We start from the raw sequence: 20,353 nt of genomic DNA on the forward strand, positions 1-20,353 counted from the left end.
AAATAATCGGCTGCGAAGATATCATTGTTTAAAAGAGAGCATGTCGAGACGTCTGGAAAATCACTGTTTCGAGAAAAGCGCCCTAAAAGTCTTCCTTTCGACGCAATCGCGATCAAGGGACACACAAGTTAGTTTTCACCTCTGGACAATAGAAGGTAAGCCCTAGCAACCCCCGAAGAGTTAATTCAAGCACATCAGCGTCGACGGTCTCCTCACCAACCAATCAGTGACCAGGATGTGAGAAGCGGCTGAGCATAGCGCACCCCGCCTGCACGCACCAGTCGACTGGGCAGTGTGCGAGCTTCACGCTTCGGTTAGCAGCAAGCAGCAAACTGACCAATGAGATCACTCTGGTCGTTGTTAGGGGCGGAACCTATCTGTGGCGCTCAATCCAAATTTTCGAACCAGTTTCTGCTTCGTTGAAATGCCCAAAAACATGGCTCAGAAAAACGCTATTTTTTTATCTTTCCTTTGATCATTTTGCTTCAAAATTTCAACAGATGAAAGAAGACATGTTAGACTCCAATGATATATCAAAATCAGAAAATCGTAAGTTTTGACCAATTTTAATGCTCTGACTTCAAACTCGATTTTCACGGCTTCGACCGTGCGCGACTTTAGGACCTTTTTGTTGTAGCGGGTCACATATGCACTCAGGTCACGTTCTGTCTCTATCCAGCCTGGCAGTAGTGAACCATGACTCTAGTGACCGCAAATCAGTAAAATTTAAAAGTTTTAAACTCTTTTTCCTGTTTCCTGCTGTTTGTATAAGCCACTCCCCCAGTATATCATTCATAAGTTAATAACGAAATCTTGTTTGAGATGTATATATATATATACATTATGTTGTATGCCTTATAACCGTATTGTCTTTAAAGGAAGGTCCTCATATATTTGAAAGTAATATAGTAAAGTCTTGATGTACTGTATGTGTGAAAAGAAAGATATATGTGATTCTATTTATGCAAGTGTTATTGTGGTCAGTGGTAAGACATTTAGTTCACTCAATACTTCATTGTGATGTTATGTTTTCCCTTTTGAAGTTTTGAATTATTAAGATACTGATCTATACCCATTATTTATGTCAAAATATTGTCTTACTATGCCATGCACAGTTGTGAGTTCCTCTTAGCGTGTTTGTACTGGTAACCAAGCACAAAGCATTTATAACCAATATCTTCCAGTGCATCTGCTGTTTAAGTTTTATCAGACATAATTGATAATTCCTGATCAGATTTTATGTCCACGTAAAACTTTGTCCCATTATAAGTCCTCATGTGTACTTACTTTGCTGAGGTGACTCTAGTTATGTTGTCTGCCCTTTACGTGTAGGTGTCATAATATTTGCATCTGTTATGCTATTAACACTAGAAAGTGTGCCAAAATATTTACATCTGTGTAAACTCACAGATACACTCTGTCTATCATCTGTAAAGTTGCTGCTTGAAGCAAAATGTATCGATTGCTGAAAAGTTTTATGAATCTGTGAGTCACTGATTGTGTTGTATTGAGGCAGTCAATATTTTGCTGCAGTAGGTATTCAAAAAAAAAAGACTCTTAAATACTTACTAATATGTTGTTATTGTGTTTTTGTTTGTTTCTTTTGTGTTTCCCACTTTGGCTTCATTTGGACTAAACCACTTTGTTTCTCTCCGCTGGAGTGACCTGTCTTCTGTCCAATCATGTCTACATCTCCTTGTTTTGTTTTTACATGATTACATAAACCACTGACTTTGTCATTCTGTTTTATTTATGTCCAATATATCAATATTATCCACGCCCACCCTTGTCGAATCTTTTTTTCTTTGTTATATGTTTGTTGTCATCCTTTTGTGGACTATTAAATCCACATCCCCCTAAACCTCACTTTACTTTAATCATGAGTAGATCTACCCCTGAACCAGTACCTTCACCTGTTAACTCTACCCCGCCACCACTCACAGTTCTCCAGCGGTTAGTACCTTGCCCCACCTCCATATCTCTGTGCTTGTAGCCGTCGGCCATTCACCTGTACCCCACAGTTACTAGTACCACATTAAACTTTGCTAATATTGTATGATGGTGGCTGTTATCTAGCTTGTATATCTTTGTCTTTCTGCTAGTTGTTTTCTTTTTCTGTGTCATTTAATGTTCTAGTCCTCACCAACTGTCTCGGCAGATCTTGTAGTTCTGTTGAGATGTGGAATCCGAGCCTGTGATAGAATACATCAAAATACAGATTGAATGCCCCAAGATTCTATCATGCAGCTTAGAAGTGCTCCTAGAATATTTTTTCTCCTTCAAGAATGTAAATTCCACTTTTTCCATTCATATTGATATCATCATGTCTGGCAATTCTATGTGCTTGTGTTCAAGTGTGACTTAGATTCCATTGAGACACACTGTCCGCTTAATGCCTAATCCTTGCAAGCAGCCAGGAGCCTGTATACATATGTTTTAGGATCGATCGAGCGTGTGTCATTTACATAAAAAAGGGCTTGTGATTTTTAGCCCATTGAAGACGAGCTGATGTTGCTATGTATTTGCCATACACCCTACCCCGTGTATGCTCGGGACTGGTCTTCAGTTGGTTATACCCAGGATCCAGGACATAGACTCTTTGATTTGATTGGGTCTCGTAAGAAATCAAGCACATTATATGATAACCCCTCTGTGTACACATTACGCATTTTAGGTCATAGTCTTATCTAGCTAGATTTACCATGTATTGATTATGTGGAAAATTACCATATCTTGCAAGCAACTGAGTTTAAAAAAAAAATGTAAGTCAATAGTCATGTCATTAGACAGTCCAGCAGCTGCATTATGATCTTGACAAAGTTTAAGCTTCTATTACTGTAAAAGTGGTTTCTTTCGCGGTGATTTTATTTTTGCACTTTTCGCGCTTTGAGGTTGAACCGCGAATTTAACATCACGCGAAAATGTTTTGAACTCATCGCTTGTTACAACGCTATCATTACCGACCGCGAATTTAAACACACACGAAAAAGTCGGCACCAATGGAAACCGCGGAAGTTTCTGTACGCGAAAGAAACCACTTTTACAGTAGCATTGCTTTTACTGTTATGTGCCATGCACTGATGGTTTTTATGACATGAGCTATTAGGTGTGATGGTATTTGCCCTCTGTAAATTATGTTTTTTATTGAGGTAGCAACCTTCACAGATAGCTGACCGATGAACAGACAAGTTGTGTATTTGCTTTCCTTGCTTGCACTGAAATCTTTGCTGCTAGTTAGATTTGAAATAAAAAATAAACCTTACACACACCCAAAAACCTGTAAAACACAAGAAATTATAGCAGTAGGCTCTCCCACCCTGCATATAATAGGGTATGACTGTATAGGGTATTTATGGCCCTATTGCTCAACTTTTGCTCTGAGCAATTCTGCCTCTCCCGCCCCGCCCCGCCCTGCCCGCCCCGCCCTGCCCCTTCCCCCTCCCTGCCCCTTTCCCCTTCCTGCCCCTTTCCCCTCCTTGTATTACCTAGTACTTCATTACAGCAGTATGCATGCACAATAGCGCACTAGGTATTCACAGCAGTACCAGTAGTCACACAGCTATATGAATGTAACTATGGGTATATGATATTTCAAGGAATGAGAATATTGGTGTATATCTGAGTACATTAAGCTCAAATGCAATATTCCACAGTTTTTTTGTACTGGGTGTGTACCCTGTATGCTTTATATGCTTTAGTTCATATTTCACTGTGGTATTCATGAAGGCATTAAGGTAAGATCATGTGCTCTGAAATGAAGACCTATGCATAAGAAATGTGTAAAATAATGCTGTGTTATTTAATGCAATATCAGTTGGGTAAAGACAAAAATACCAGATAAAAATACCCCAGAAGATAAATTCAAACAAATATATTACACTTCCATAGAGTAACACCAGAAGCTCTTGAGATAAATGGAAAAAGAGTCAATTTGGATTGAAGCTTTAAATGGCGTACAATTGTACCTTCAAGAAAACATTCTATTTGATTTGATCATTTAACTCAAAAACATAAGAAGCAGTGGTAAAAGAAACCTACAAGTATGTGAGATCTATATTCTTGCCATGTACAATCATCAAGGCCTTTACTGCAAGCTGGTGGTGGAATCAGTAGTTGCATTGTATTGTACAGTGTACGAGTATAAAGGCATGCTTCGTGTACATTCCTCAAATTGGCAATATATCATTCATAATCTATCAGAACAAATTCTAGGCTCTTATCTACGCAATTTATCTCTGATTCAGTCTACATATGTACCCATTTTATATCGATGACAACATTTTACTTTATTTTACTCCAGTGTATTAACTTAAAGTATATTATTTGGGATAATATTTTCTTTATCATCTAATTAATCTATGTTTATAAATCGTGATCATAGTAGGGGCCTACATGTATGTTGCATGAATGTATGGATAACTTACCACAAATTATTGTGATCAGACTCTATTATACCACAGATAAATGTACGTACTGTACCTTTGCAAGGTTTGGGGATTTTTAACATTTTTTTCTTCTTCGTCTTGTTCTACAACACATAACTTTTATAATGTAGGCACCACTAAGAATGATTCTTTGTAGAATGATATAGTCAGTCGTGGATCCAGAGGGGGTGCACCTGGCCCTTGCCCCCTTTTTTTATTTTTGTTATAATAAAACAAAAGAAATGGAAAAAAAAAATGGGGAGCGCGTGTGCCCCCTTTTAATTTTGTAAAGGCACCTCCCCTTTACGGAATTCTTGGATCTGCCCCTAATAGTGTAGGTATGGCGATGGGTGTGGACCTTTAAAGAAGTTGTGTTGTATGTATTAAAGGGTGTGTACAGTTCTGGTTGAGGTGAAGATTTAGCTTTTAGAAACCACTCTATGAGATGTCAAAGAGCATGCAGTTCTAATGGGTATCAAAAGTTTATTCGATGAAAATCGGTTTTGAAATGGCTGAGATATCCAAAAACAAGGTGAAACAAAGAGATTCTAATAAAGTTGTGGCATGTTGCCTTTTATTATTAGCACTTTTTTGGAAATCTCAGCCATTTGAAAACCAATCTTCATCAAATAAACGTTGAATCCTTCTTAGAATTACATGCTCTCTCATATTTCATAAGAGGCTTTTCATTATCTCGCTAAGGAATGTTCAAAACATGAAACCCTACATCAACCAGTACTGTACAGTCCCTTTAAAGCCTTATGTGCTCTTGCTCGGCAAGGCGCTGCTAGCTGGAAGCTGATGATGTAAACAAAAGGCTTCTATGTTGGGAAAGTGGACGATTTTCAGCATGCGAGTATAATGGGTAGAAATGATCCCGCTTGGCAGAGAACTGTGCTGTCAGAGTGCTTCTCTAGTTTATGTTTTGTACATGTAACCTTTCCTTTTTTGTTTTTGTTTACTTTACTATAAAGGAGATGGGACAACACTGAGATACTAAGCTTCTTGTTAATATTTGTGCAGGATGTCATAATTTCTTTGAGATCAGAAAGTGGTTTGTGAGAGATTTATTCACATCATGTTGCATACAGTAAAGCAAGATATTTTAGCGGCATGACATTTTTGCAAATTGGAGCTGACAACATTTTGTACGGCATGAAATTTTCAGGAATTGTCACTGACATTCAACGCGTAGTGTAGACAAGAACTTCCACATGCATTTTAATCTCTTAAATCTTTGCTCTCGCGTAATTCGCAAAATTAAAATGCACGCGAACATTCTGTGGTGTACAGTATATGTGTTGTGTGCCATGAGTGCTAATGTGTAGAATCTGTCACGAGGTGTATTTGAACGCTTTCTGGTGTACATTTCTGTTGTTGAGTGATTTCCCTGGATAGGAATGAAGTGTTCATTTCAAGGCATTCCATTTGGTTCATATGGTCAGGGTTCTGTGGCTAAATATAACAGCACCTAGTTGTGCCAAATTCATGTAGGTGTCAAATTGTGTAAATGTCTACCTTACTTGGAATGGTAATCATGTAACATAATGTCCGGTGTATATAATCTTATGTTGTATGTTGTGTGTTGTATGTTCACTACTTGTAGTATGTGATTGATTCACAGTACGGTTATATTGTGTATTTGATATTTAGCCCAATGTCAGTTTATAGTTGTATACTATAGCCAGTCTGGTATTAGGAGGTTGTTGTTGTTGTTGTTGTTGTTGTTGTTGTTGTTGTTGTTGTTGTTGTTGTTGTTGTTGTTGCTTTGTTTTCATGTGGGTGGATTATTTGAACCTGCAATAAAAATAAATGTACTGTAATGCAAGCTATTTGGCAAATTAGAGCCAACAGCTGTTTTCACAGCATGAAATTTTTCATGAATTGCCACTGGCATTCAGTACATATACGTGTAGTGTAGACAAGACCTTTCATGTGCATTTTGATTTCGCAAATCTTGTCTCTCGTGATATTCCCAAAATTGAACTGCACATGAACATTTCTGGTTTTACAGGGTTTTTTTGTTTGTTTGTTTTGTTTTTGTTTTTGTTTTTGTTTTTTTTTTTGGGGGGGGGGGAGGGGAGGAGAGGAAGGCAAGACTGTTCTAGAGGAACAAGTATTTGATATGAGACTAGCTGTGTGCATGCCTGGAGAAGGTTAATCTATAGAAATAGGATATGTGACCCTGCATCACAAAACCAACAAAAAGTCGCCAGACAAGGATTTTTAGTCCTTGGAGCAGATTCTGAAAGAGCAGACTCTATTAGTAAGCTTTAAAATGATGCGTAACTCAATTCAAATGGACTCTCCTAATCTATCCAAATATTTGACAGAAAGCACACACGCTGGAATAGTGTGAATTGAGAAAAGAGGCTCTGAAGTAAAGGGTCTATTCAAGCGCCTTTAATCTTCACCAATCCGTGCTAGCTGTGTGATGAATGGGACAAAAAACATGATGCAAGCCATCAGAGCAACAACAAGGAAGGGATTATCAGCTTTGGCTGAATTAAGCATGCTCTATTCACACATTCTTTCCATGATTGATGCCAATTTTCAGAGCCAAGGCATCATCCTTTCTAAAGATGTTAGAGTTGAAAGTAAAGAATAACTGTGTACAGGGTTTTTAACTCGTTGAGGACTTAATGTCTATGGGAAATGCGTGATGTAGCAAAATCAAACCATCCCAACAGGTTAAGAAATGAAAAGGGGACTCCATAAGACACACCTAATCACACCATCCCACAAAAAAAGTGTTCGAGAAAAACTGCGAAAACACAATTTCCTGTTGGTTTTATGATCTCAAGCAGTGCTTTAGCATAATGTAGAAGAAGAATAGCTCTTTTAGAAAATAAGAAGAACTCAACATTGGCTACATTGACCCATGTCACTTATTTTCAGTCCTCACTCCAAATCAGTGTGTGTGACTTTTAGTTGGTTTTGTGATGCAGTGTCATCAGTATCATGATGGAAGGTGGAAGTCAAGCATACACTGTACACAAGATAGGAAATATCAATGTGTCACCCCGTTGTCCTCTCATATCAAATCATACATCTAGAAAGCAAGGAATGGATGCATCTTTAATTCTTAAGTATATCATTAGATTTCCTATGTAGCTGTGTGTTAAACAGCGTTGAAAATTGCTGCTGGACCCCCCCACCCCATTTTGATGCATTTTCTCTAAGTGATACTTCAGTCCACGTTTGCATGCCAAAGTCATTCATAATTTTAGATTTGATTGAGCATAAAGACATTCCTGTCAGATGAACTGTTACCAAATGCATGGCATTTGCTTGATTATTGGATAGTTTGCCTATTTTCATGAGCGCTCAGTTATTGTAATCCCAAACCCCATGTGCATTGTTTCCTTCTCTGAAATTACTTCTCAATAGTAGTACAAATGAGAACAGTTTGCAGCAAAATCATCAAATTCACATCATCATACAACGATTTGGATGTCACACGTTCAAGGATCTATTAATGGTAGTAGTGATGAAATGGTCAAATGTAAATGGTCAAATGCATATTCACTTTTAAGTTTTATTTCTGTCTGTTGCCTCTATTTCAGTGCAATCATGCAATGTCATTTTCATACAAGAAACATTTGATCATCATCGAGAGCCTGATGTAGGATCGTATACATAAATTTGTATTCCAGCTTACTGTACATCCTGTGTAGACAGAATCATGTATATTTTTAAAGCCATCCTTAAATATGAAGATGGTATATTTGTAGATAGAACTAGACAACTACTGTAAACGTGGAAATTTTCGCGGTACATTAATTTTCGCGGATTTCGCGCTACGTTCAGCTAGCGCGAATTCAAAAACGCGCGAATATATCTTCGCAATTTTCTACGCACATTTTGAACGGCCTGAATTGTGTGCGCTTCGTCGATGATACTGCTACGTAGTACAGACATGTTTACGCATATAGCAGTATCATCGCACGCACCGCACGCACCGAGCCCACGGCCGATTTGTGTGCTACATCCCCGCGACTACAGTACTAGTACTACAGTACATGTATCGAGTAAAATACATGTACAGTGTACTACGTAGTTGAGCGCTTGTACTCGCACTCGCTTTTCATACGCTGGCATCGCTGGATGAAAACAGCGACTGTGTATTAACCCGCTGCGGAGCGCGAATTTAAGAACCCGCGAATATGTTTTCGAGCCGCTCAGCGCGAAAAATTAATCGCGCGAAAATATTGGCGTTTACAGTAATATGACACTGACATACACACTAGTGTGCTTGTAGACATCAGGCAAGTCATAGTGATTACTATAGTATGTCCCACTAGGATTTAGTGTTATAGTGGAGTAGTACCTACAGTGTGAGCTCTGTGCAAAAAGCATCATGGACATTTATGTGTGTAACCATGGTAAAAGTGACTCTGTTCATTGATTTGTACATGTGGTAACACAGTGTGGTAGATCAATCAAAAGTAGATGGTTATGTTAAATGTCATTCTGGAGGTGCTAAATGTAATGATATGTTGTGGTATGCGTATGAGACCTGTGAAGTATTTTAGAGTTGCATTGTCATGAGTATACAATGCTATCACACTTAGAATAGTCTGTTTTATAGCAGGAAGTTACAGTTCACATGTTGTAGTCCTTTGTTGTTATTCTATTATTATTTTTTATCATTATTATCATTATTACTTGTATTGTTGTTGTTATTATTACTATATTTCATTATTATTATTATTATTATTATTATTATTATTATTATTATTATCATCATCATCATCATTATCATTGTTATTATTATTATTATTATTATTATTATTATTATTATTATTATTTATTATCATTATCATCATCATCATCATTATCATTATTATTATTACTATTATTATCATCATCATCATCATCATCATCATCATCATCATCATCATCTCCTTCATGTCTCTTTGATTCTGCTGTTCTCAACTTTATTGCTGGGTCCAATTCATGGACCCAGGGCATATCAAAGGGGATGTCATTTACAGTGCATGTGGTGTACACTCACAAATACCTAATATCTGGACACTAGTGTATGTAATGCTTTAAAAAAGCCCCATTTTATCCTGATTGTTCTGTAATGCATTTTTTAAGCAGTTTGAGGAGCTTATCCAGAGGGCAATTATTATCTGCTAATTGTGATTATTAATTATTATTATTGATATAATTATTGATATTGTTGTTATTATACATATCATTATCATCATCATCATAATCATTATTACTTTCTCAATTATCACTGCTGCCATTGCTAGTGTAGTGGTTATTACTATGAAGATGATGAGGCTGATGTATGCTAACAACAATTACAAGAAAACATCAAATGAAGGCTTAAGTTCATGCCCGTGTGAAAAAAAAAGAAGAAAAAGAATAAGGGACCACAAAGTTGGCTTCCTACACAAGATCAGAGGAGAGTGTTACTTACCTTTTTCTGGCATTTGCAAAATGGGTACAGTTAATGCTCTTACTCATCCTATGAAAAAAACAATAAAAATAAAAATAGTGCATCCGCAACAGCCAAATTGATGCATACCTATGCATTGATTTGCATGTACAATGAGGGTATGATTGCAACCTATGTTTTGATTTCATCGACTCATGAATTGCCAAAAGACACACACCATTCCTGTTCATGCATATCAGAGAAGAAATTTTTCTTATAGGGTTAAATCTTCATATTGTACTAAACCTAAGGAATACAGCATTGGGGGGGGGGGGGGGGGGGAGAGAATATTGAGTTTGGAAAAGCTTTGATTAATATAATACTGGATGAGTGATGGCTATTTTTCCTGATATCTGACTACTAATGATGTTATATACTGCCCTCTCTTGTTGACAGAGTTGCCAGCAAGCGTTCCAGTGATACATTTGCTGCCATGAGCAAGCTTGGGAGTAGAATCAAAGAGGTCTTCAAGGGACAGTCAGGTTAGTCTTATCCCAAGACTCCTGTCCATTTATGTGTTTTCCCGTCCTTCAGACCTTCAATAAAAGCGAGCTTTAGATCTACAATGCAAATGCTATTAAAGCCGACGGCTCCTCCTAAGTTTGACAATGGAAACAGCCGTCTCATGAACACCATTTTTTTTTTTCTTTTTTTTTTTTTTGGTCCTAATTAGCGTCGTCAGAGAGCACAGATCTAATGCTGGCTAATGTAAGGGTGGATAGCATAGTTTGCTGCTAGGCCCTCAGAAAAAAAAAAAAAAAAAAAAACTATTAGAAATATTATATTTTAATGCAGTACCGGTAATTAGTCCAACTACAATGTACATGTAGCCTGCTCGTGCAATGCCAGAAACAGTCATCAAGTTTTATCTAATGTTCACTTGGTAATCCACAGATGGGGAAGGTTTGTCTCACCTGTACCTGTATGAAGAATCCAGTCAACCATCTGTAAGTATAGAATTCAGAGCTGCCTTATTCTCGATTGTAAATTTTAAAGTAGCCCTGTGTACAGTACCACTTTTTAATAGAAACACACCCAAGAGAATTTTTCACAGCAAGCATGTGTCAGAGAGAAGTTGACTAAGGTGTTAAGTGTTTTATAAATCAACATTTAATTAATATGATGCAATTTAATCCATGAGAGTTATGGTGCATCATGAATCAGAGTTGTACTTTACGCAATGACAGCACCCTATTCGACCTCACCTGAGGAAATTTGTGTGTGTGTGTTTGTTGTTTTTTTTTAGTCTACTTTTTTTTTGTGTGTGTATATTTTTCAATTACTGGTGGGTCCTATCCCCCCCCCCCCTCAAAAAAAGGGAAAATTCCTACCTGTATACCAATGGATGCCTATTTTTATGTAGTTCCATTTCTAGCCTTGAATGTGGCAAGTGATTGCAAGCTTTGGGATACTTACAAGGCAGTTTTCTTCATTATTTCATTGCATGATATCAGTTTTGAAATCCTCATTTGATTGTTTATGTTTCAAATGTTGGAATCCACTTTACTGTTTTGTCAATGGAAATGTGATGCTAATGTAACAGCGATGTAAATAAGCACTGAATTGATTACTGTTTTAGTAATGGCCATGATAAAAGAAATCAGGTGTGTATGAACTCAAGCAGAATTTGAACCTATGACCTCTTGATCTCCGGGCAGGCGTCATCTCCACCAGACCTCTGAGCTTCCACACAACAGCAAGTTTTGGTTCTAATTTTAAGTATATATTACATAGTAGGTGTAGTGCAATTTGTCAATCAGTTGCATAAAAACATCTTGACGGAAGAATTTAATGAATTTGAATAACTGTGATGCTATGTCCACAGAACATCCAAATTTGTTGGGATGCATGTTGTATTACATTCTAACAGGTCATATGTTGCAAGATTTGAAAATTGCATTTTGCAGATCTCTGCAAAGATCTTTGTTTTCTCCAGAGAAAATAGCCAGCCCCATTTCCTACAGCCTTTATCTTCAACAATTTTCACCACACTTCACATTGTGTATTTACCTTAACATTGACCTTTTTCTTCTGTCAGTCTGACGTGGACATCGCATCAGATGACGACGACCACCACCGTGCTGGCATCGCGTCCCCACAGCATGACCTCAGCGCCTGGCGGGTCAGTATCCCATCGGTGCAGCAGAAGCAGGAGGGAGGGAAAGAGAGCTTCGTCTTCGTCATCAACATCCAGCGCATCGACGTCCGGGAGGGAGATGGGGAGAAGAACTCATGGCAGGTGGAGAGGTCGGTAAAAAATTGAAGAACCCAGATGTTCCTTCCTTCTGCTCTTTGGCCATCATTCAGATGTTTTGTAGTGTTGTAAGAGGGTCACTCACAAATACCACATTGGGTTAGTTTGTGATGTTTGCTCCAGAATAAGCCAGTTCACAGTAGCAGTGGTGTGCAATTACCTCTGTACCATTAGTTAGGTTCACACGCTGTTCCTAAACTCTAGGTTTAAGTCAAAAACTTAACTCTTTATGATTAGCTTGTAGTTTAGCATTGTGTAGACGCACTCAAAAGTTAGCAATCGTAAAGTTTAGTCGATGATTGGAACCATGAGACATATTTAAATAGGGTTTACGTTCTCTCCACGAGCCACAGGGAGTCCCCACTCGTAGTTTCGCTCCGTGTGGACACAATAATCAATGAGCTTGTGAGTTAGCGTGAACCTCGAGTCTCGTTCGCTGCGTTATTTTGTATGGGCACAAGGTCATCTAGCAAAGACTCTACACTTCCGTTGTAATCATCGAGTGGGGCTGGCTCGTAAGTTGTAACTTAAAGTTAGGTGCACGCTTGAACGCACGTCGTGAATTCACGAGTGGAGCTAATCATCAACAGTTAAGTTTTCCGCCTAAACTTCAAGTTTGGCAACTGCGTGGGAATGTAACTATTGAATTTTCAGAACGATGATTATTCTTTTATTAGAATAGGAGAAGGTCTGCTATGACCTTCTGCACATGCTCAAATTTTGACTGAATTGAATTATAGTAGAGTGATGTCTGCAGTCTGTGTCTAAAAAGATGTCCTCCTTCCGGTAGATTTCACACATCAACAACAGGTGTTAGTTGCATCTACATGTAATTGTGGACTTAAGTGAATTGTTTTGCTTTCATGTCAAGTTGGAATTTTTTTATCTATCATTATTACCTCCGCCAAGGGAGGAGGTTATGTTTTCGTTACCGTTGGTTTGTTAGTTAGTTAGTTAGTTAGTTAGTTAGTTAGTTAATTAGTTTGTCCGTGTGCAAAATAACTCAAAAAGTAGTTGACGGATTGGGATGAAACTTGCAGGAAAGGTTGAGAATGACACAAGTAACAAATGATTAACTTTTGGTAGTGATCCGAGAATTTTGGGGGAATTTATGAGGGATTTTTGATATTTTGGCAGGTAGGGTCAATAAACTTGGGAGTTCAGGCTGCGCGTATTTGAGGTTTCCATGCGCGCGCCAAAGTGCGACGCCGTGCTCTAGTTTCTGCTAGGGCGAGGCGCGCCGTGCAGCTGATTGTTTATGACGTAGCAAAGGCTTCTATATTGGGAAATCGGGCGGCTTTCAGCACACAATGCAGTACGTATGGGTGGAAATCACTGATCTCTGTGGAAGAACAAGATCAGTGCGGGTGGAAATGGGCTGCATGCTTGGCGGAGGTCTGCGCTCTCAGAGTGCTTCTCTAGTTACACTTGGTATTAGAAGTTAAGAGGCAGGAGGCAATAATTCTAAAGACTGTGCAGCCTTTTGTTTCCCTCCTGATATTACTGCAAAAATCCTATTTATTTTGCTGCATTCATTTTTCACAGCAAATGTTGATCTAACAACAGCTACATGAAAACTGCGATGAAGTTGGATGTAGCCTGTCGTTTTCTGTAATGTCAGGTGTAGTTTATCTTTATCAAATCTTTCATTTTACAGTCATGAAAATTGGATACAAGATGAGTGATGAGTCAATGGAGGGAATAGATCATTTCTATTTTGATATATAGAATCATGCAGAAAGACTGGAGTTTGTCCAGTAATGGGATGACACTTGATATAGTCAATATCTTTGCATTTTTATCATACTACAGGCGGTATCATGAATTCTATGCTCTGGAACAAAAGCTGAAAGAATTCCATGGTGAGTATGTGTTTCAAAGGTGTGTGCCATGTATTGGCTTTTATCATATTCAACAACACTTAACCCTTTCATTCTGCAATTCTCCAAGAGCCTCCAATTGAATGCCCCCAAACAAGACTCTTTTTGCCCATTCACAAAGAACAGACAGGTTGGTCCATCTGTGTGAAAGCAATTAAAGTGATAAATGTTTTGCCTTTCCATGGTCAACTACTTGTGCCATCCAACAATGGGAAATATCGATCGGACATGAGATATGAGTAGAGTGCGCTGATGGGCTTGCAAACTCTTTAAACACTGTAAGGGCACCCATATGGGGTCAGCAAAAGTCAAAATCTAGTGAGCTCAGCCTAGATAGCTACATATGTCTTCATATGAGTTTTATAGAAAAAGAACTACGGTACTACAGTGAACAAAGGTAAAATAGACAAAATGCATGCAGTTTTGATACAGGAAAGGAAGAGATATTGATAGAAGAAACTCTACGCGTTCAAACAAAGTGACATTTTTCTGGTATACAACATACTTTTACCAGGTTCCCGTATACCAGGTTCCCGTGTAATTATGAGTCGACACCTTGAGAACCTTGTGGAACCTGGTATACCAGGTCCCCGTAAATGCACATCCTATCTGCGTGTTTTTGCCTCAGTACTGGAGAGGACGACATGATTATACACAATATTGCTCAGCTATGCTCGATGAGAATGAAATCTGAGCTATTTGATTACGAGGCAGAAGTACTACAGACTGAGCCACATCTCTGTAATGTCATTGATGGCTGATGATCACATCTTATTCTTAACTCCAGTTTGTGTTTCTGTCTTTGCCAGGTGGTTTTGAGGATGCCCAGCTTCCCGTCAGACGTCCCTTTGGGTCCAAGTCACATGACCACATGGAGAAGAAGAGACCGGTCTTTGAGAAGTACCTCAGTGTAAGTAACAATCAGTTCTATCATACGATATTTTTTTTTTTTTTTTTTTTCAAGAGTAAAAGGGATCCTATTACATTGCACCACTAATTCATTTTCATCATCCGTGTGAAATTTTGACATGACATTTGCTCCTGTGACAATGCTTCGGTCTTATTTCTGCAAGGTCTTAAGGTTAGGGTTTTGATAGAGTCTTTATAGGTTTATTTGATATGAGGATTACGGTTAGGGTTATGGTGATATCGTGTAGATATTTCATGGGAGTACAATATGTAATTGTCACAAGAACAAATGTCATGAATTTAACACTTTCTTCATTCAGACTTAGGAATGTTATATCAGTAACAGCAGAATTTCATTCTTTTTCAGCTAAAGTTATAAGTCTAATCACTTGTGTATGCAAGTTGCTGATGAAATATTTACATATTTATATCAACGTCCATTACTTGCTGTGGTTCATCACTTCAGGTTCTTCTGACCCATTTTTTCAGCTAAAGTTATAAGTCTAATCACTTGTGTATGCAAGTTGCTGATGAAATATTTACATGTTTATATCAATGTCCATTACTTGTTGTGGTTCATCACTGCAGGTTCTGCTGACCAAACCCAACCTACGAGGGAGTCAACTTCTCTACAGCTTCCTGACAACCAGCGAAGAGTTTGTCAACAAGTTCCTTGGAGATGTCAATATTGGTGCGCACTTTGTACAAGACAGTCACAACTTTTGGAAACACATGATAGCAGATGAAAATGTGCAGTTTTTCTTCTGTATTTACGTATGACTTGCCTTTGCACTGAGCTTACCAGGAAAAAAAACAAGAGTTTAAAAAATAATGTTAGTAATGATAATAATTTAATACAAAGTGTTAACAAATCTGATTGTATTATTTAGGAAGAAGATAACTCAAGATGGAATTTAGTCTATACCTTGTTTGCAAGACATGACTGGTTATGGAATGTTTAATTTGACCAGTGAGATGAGTGCCTTTATTTTCATTGAGCAACATCTTAAAGTCTAACTTGTGAATAAAGGAGTTATTATTTTTCCATGGTTGCAGTCTTCTTATGCAATCTGTTCTCTCACTTCATTCTCTTTGACAGGCAAATTTGTGAGGTCTGTCTCCACCAAAGTCATAAAGGAGGTAAGAAAGCGGGGCGGGCAGTGCGCCATCCTGTGGCCGCTGTTTACAGCGTGTATGCGGACCTAGTTGGCAGCACGTCGCCCCCCGGGGCGGGCCGGGTAGTGAGTCCTCCTGCGTCCGTTGACTGCCGTCACGATTCGGTGGCTTTGGTTTGTGCATAGTGTGGTGGTGCATGCGAATGCAACGCATCCATGACTCGGGTAACTCTATGCCGACGTCCCTGTCGGCATGTGGGCGCCGCCATGGGCAGCCCTGTGTCTGCTGTAGTTGCCAACATGTATATGGAGGCCTTCGAAGAACAAGCCTTGGAAGAGTGTCCCCCCGGAACCGCACCCAGGATTTGGAAGCGGTACGTCGATGATACCTTCATCGTTGCCGACAGGAGGCACGCTGACAAGCTACTCGAATTCATGAATACGAGAGAACCTACTATCAAGTTCACCTCAGAGCAAGAAACACAAGCAAGCATCGCCTTCCTGGACACCCTAGTCCACAGGGACACAGGGGGGAAACTGAGCACAACCATATACAGAAAGCCCACACACACAGACCAATATCTGGCCTTCAACTCACACCATCCTACCTCCGCCAAACGAGGAGTGATCAGATGCCTCTACGATCGAGCAAACAAGATCATAACCAAGCCCTCTGGCACAGCAAGCGAGAAACGTCATTTGCGATCAGCATTGTCGGCCAATGGCTATCCCAGGTGTTTCATCAACAAGGCACGAACAGTAAGAGTTCAGCCTGAACAGGACAAGGAGGAATACAAGTCCACGGTTGTCCTCCCCTATGTGGAGTCAATTGCTCCCGTTCTGAGACGCCGGCTGGCGAAACACAATATCCGAGTCGTCTACAAAGCCGACGCCACTATCAGAAATCACCTGGATCGGGTTTATTGTCACCTCGTCTACAGCCACTTTGTCTATTTTCCAATTGGTCTACTGGCATATCGTCTATTACCGATTAGTCTAATACCCATTTGGTCTGCATCTCGTTTTGTCCAGTACCCATATTGTCTAATAGCCACTTTGCCCACTACTCGTATTGTCTAATACCCAACTCGTCTAAGGAGCATTTCGTCTACAAATCAATTGATCTAATAGCCAAATCGTCTACACTCACAATGTCTATTTGCCATGTCGTCTAATATTTATTTTGTCTACTACTAGTTAGTCTACTCCCACCTCGTCTACAAGTCATTCAGTCTACATTCACTTTGTCTAGTTATCATATCGTCCAACCCTAGTTTGTCCATACCCAATATGGTCTATACCCATCTGGTCTACTCCTAACTCGTCTACTCCCAATTGGTCTACTCCCAACTGGTCTACTCCCAACTGGTCTACTCCCAACTGGTCTACTCCTAATTGGTCTACTCCCAACTCGTCTACTCCCAATTGGTCTACTCCCAACTGGTCTACTCCCAATTGGTCTACTCTCTACTTGTCTACTCCCAACTGGTCTACTCCCAATTGGTCTACTCCCAACTCGTCTACTCCCAACTCGTCTCCTCCCAATTGGTCTACTCCCAGCAACTCGTCTACTCCCAATTGGTGTACTCCCAACTGATATAGTTTTACTCTCAACAATTTACCCAAACTGATCATTTCCATCTGGTCATGCTTATAATGAATATACCACTTTGTCTAGTGTCCAGACCGTCTCACTGTCATGAACTATTCATATTAAACCTGCCCTTGATTAGCACAAAAATCAATATTACTATTAGACTATTCTAGTTGTTAATTATTCCGCACATGCTGAATATAAAGACATACTAATCAATGGTGAGACATGACTATCCAGTCTACATTCTGGCCGTAAAATAACTAAATAATGATAAACTAGCTCAGTTACAATCCTCCATCACAAACGAATTGTCAGTCATACGTAACAGAATTACATTTCGACCGACCACCCCAGTCCACCCGTACCTCCATGTAGTTTGCAGGCACAAACCCTTGTTGGTCGTAGAGGAGTCTGCGCCAAGACTACTATATGCACCACTTCGGCACTGTCCCATAGGCCCTGTGTTGTAGCTTCTCCCAACAGCCTTTGAGTCCAGAAACACCTTTTCATGTTTATTAGGCAGAGCTTCATTCTGAGAGGATTGTCATGGTAACCGTGATTGACATGTCCTATGGGGGGCCTGTCTGGCTAACCCCCACTGAGATAAAGGTCAACCTGAGTAGAAAGCCAGATGGTGGTTTGAACTGTTATGTAACACCTCGGAATGTACTTTCTAGAGCAAGAAATGCTCCATTCTGTCTGCAATGAGAGACCTCCTTGCATGAGGAACCAAGGAACTATCCCAGCCATTCCCTTTCTGTTTATTCGTTTTCTTCTTTTCTCTCTTTTCAAGCTCTCACTAGATCTTTTTTCTTTCTGTCCGTCTGTCTACTCTTCATAATTACTGAATCATGTCAAGACCAACATGATTTTTCCCTCTATTTTCACCTTTCTCTCAATAAATCTCTTTATGAAAGAAATACTACAAAAGGCCTAAATCATTCTCTGTTTTTGTACATTGAAAATTCACTCCCCATTTGCATTAATAGCTGAACAAGTTTGTAGGTTTTTGTTGTGTTTTTTTTTTATATCAGTCTACCTTACATGTATAGTTTTCTTGGCCTCTGGCCGACATACTTATCCAATGTGTCATATAACTCCTTCTTTCATATTTCTATAATATTTCATGAAGGGCTATACAAGATTGTACAAAACTACTGATATGTCTATACGAGCCTAACCTTTATCTGTTTAAGAAAAAAAAAAAGATAATAGCTATAATAAGCTTTTACATTGTATGTGACATTCTGATTTAATTGTGAATGCGAGTTTACATATATATAAAAACCCAAGTTAATTCACCTATTTATGCATGGTGCCTGCTTATCATGCATTTTATCAAATTCGCCTTCTTGGAAGTTTGAGATAAATCTACTAAGGCTTATTCATCTACAGTAATAGATTACTATACTTAATGATTTGGTGACTTTTCCCTTCAGGCCTACGTAATGTCTTGTCGTGCTATTGCTAATGCGTTGTACATGTATCAAAGCAAAATCTCAACGAAATAGTTTGCCAATAGGCCCATAGGAGCTGAGATATAAGATTAGCTATAACCTGGATCAATCCATTCAAGTAAAAATCTGACACCAATGTCAAATTTATAATTGTCATGCATTCAAACTGTTTTAGCTGAATTAGTCAATAAATATACGCGTTCATGTATCTTACGAATAATGTGGATAATATTATAGAGCCTAATAACAAAGTTATGAATTTTTGAAGTTATAACTTGCTCTTTATCTAACTTTCCTCAAACGGTCACTGATGTGTTTATTGTTCTAATAATGTTGCTGAATTCTCTCAATCCACATGTATTTCAATGTGAACTTGACTTTTACGATATCATCAAAATATTTTTTGCGATTGTTTGATATTTCAATTAAACAGTTTTATGTTGTCATAAAGCCATGACCCTGATAACTGTAGTATTATATATGTTGTAATGCTTTTGGCTAATTTGGGGAGTAACAGAAAAGAGATTAGATATGTTTTGATGATATCGTAAAAGTAAGTACTGCGCAAGTTCACGTTGAAATCATGTGGATTGAGAGAATTCAGCAACATTATTAGAACATATCAGTGACAGTTTGAGCAAAATTAGAAAAAGAAAAAGTTATGAATTTTTGAAGTTTCTATAGCCAGGTCAAAATATCAAGGTCCCACACATAATGTGGGCTACATTGCCAAGGAATATACGCCCATTTTTTTTTTTAACAGAGAATATTACAGTTTAAAGAACAATAGCCTACCTTCATTTCTTTCAAAAACAACAACAGAAGTTCATTGAAATGTAAACAAACAAGCAAAAATGTGTTGCTCAGAAAATAATAAGAATGTACCACAGAGGACTGGCAGCAACAATACATGCAATACAGACTAGAACTATCACTAAATGTGATTAATACCCCATGGACCTCAAACTGAGGGAGTTAGGTCAATACACAATGCTTCTGTATGCTTTTTATCAGAAATAAAAAAGTTGCTACCATGGCAATGCGTTATTTAACATTGACAAAGATGTGTTTTTCAATATGCATATCTAAAATCTATAATGGTTTACCAAAATGTGCTAAATCTAAAGCTATAACAACATTCTCAAAACTGAGGAAAATAGCGTAAGCAATGTTTTTGTTTGATTGATTTTTATTCAAAAAGTTAATTATTTCTGTGGCAAATACTGTCTGTCCCTGACGAAAGAAGTGAATATTTTTTAATGAAA

At 38.5% G+C, this 20,353-nt stretch overlaps 1 protein-coding gene across 1 annotated transcript in view; it reads left to right on the top strand.

The window, feature by feature from the left end:
- LOC139722494 (sorting nexin-14-like) overlaps positions 1-20,353 on the top strand; it is a 70,547-nt gene that overhangs the window by 24,263 nt on the left and 25,931 nt on the right. Inside the window, exons 16-23 of the mRNA XM_071633783.1 lie at positions 1,888-1,953; positions 10,273-10,358; positions 10,771-10,823; positions 11,915-12,123; positions 13,943-13,992; positions 14,820-14,920; positions 15,508-15,610; positions 16,019-16,059. Coding sequence (XP_071489884.1) covers positions 1,888-1,953; positions 10,273-10,358; positions 10,771-10,823; positions 11,915-12,123; positions 13,943-13,992; positions 14,820-14,920; positions 15,508-15,610; positions 16,019-16,059 — 709 coding nt within the window. The remainder of the gene's footprint in view (positions 1-1,887; positions 1,954-10,272; positions 10,359-10,770; positions 10,824-11,914; positions 12,124-13,942; positions 13,993-14,819; positions 14,921-15,507; positions 15,611-16,018; positions 16,060-20,353) is intronic.

The sequence above is a fragment of the Diadema antillarum genome, unplaced genomic scaffold (assembly GCF_040938485.1).
Source record: "Diadema antillarum isolate AM-2024a unplaced genomic scaffold, OU_Dant_1.0 scf00000166, whole genome shotgun sequence".
Lineage (NCBI taxonomy): Eukaryota > Metazoa > Echinodermata > Echinoidea > Diadematoida > Diadematidae > Diadema > Diadema antillarum.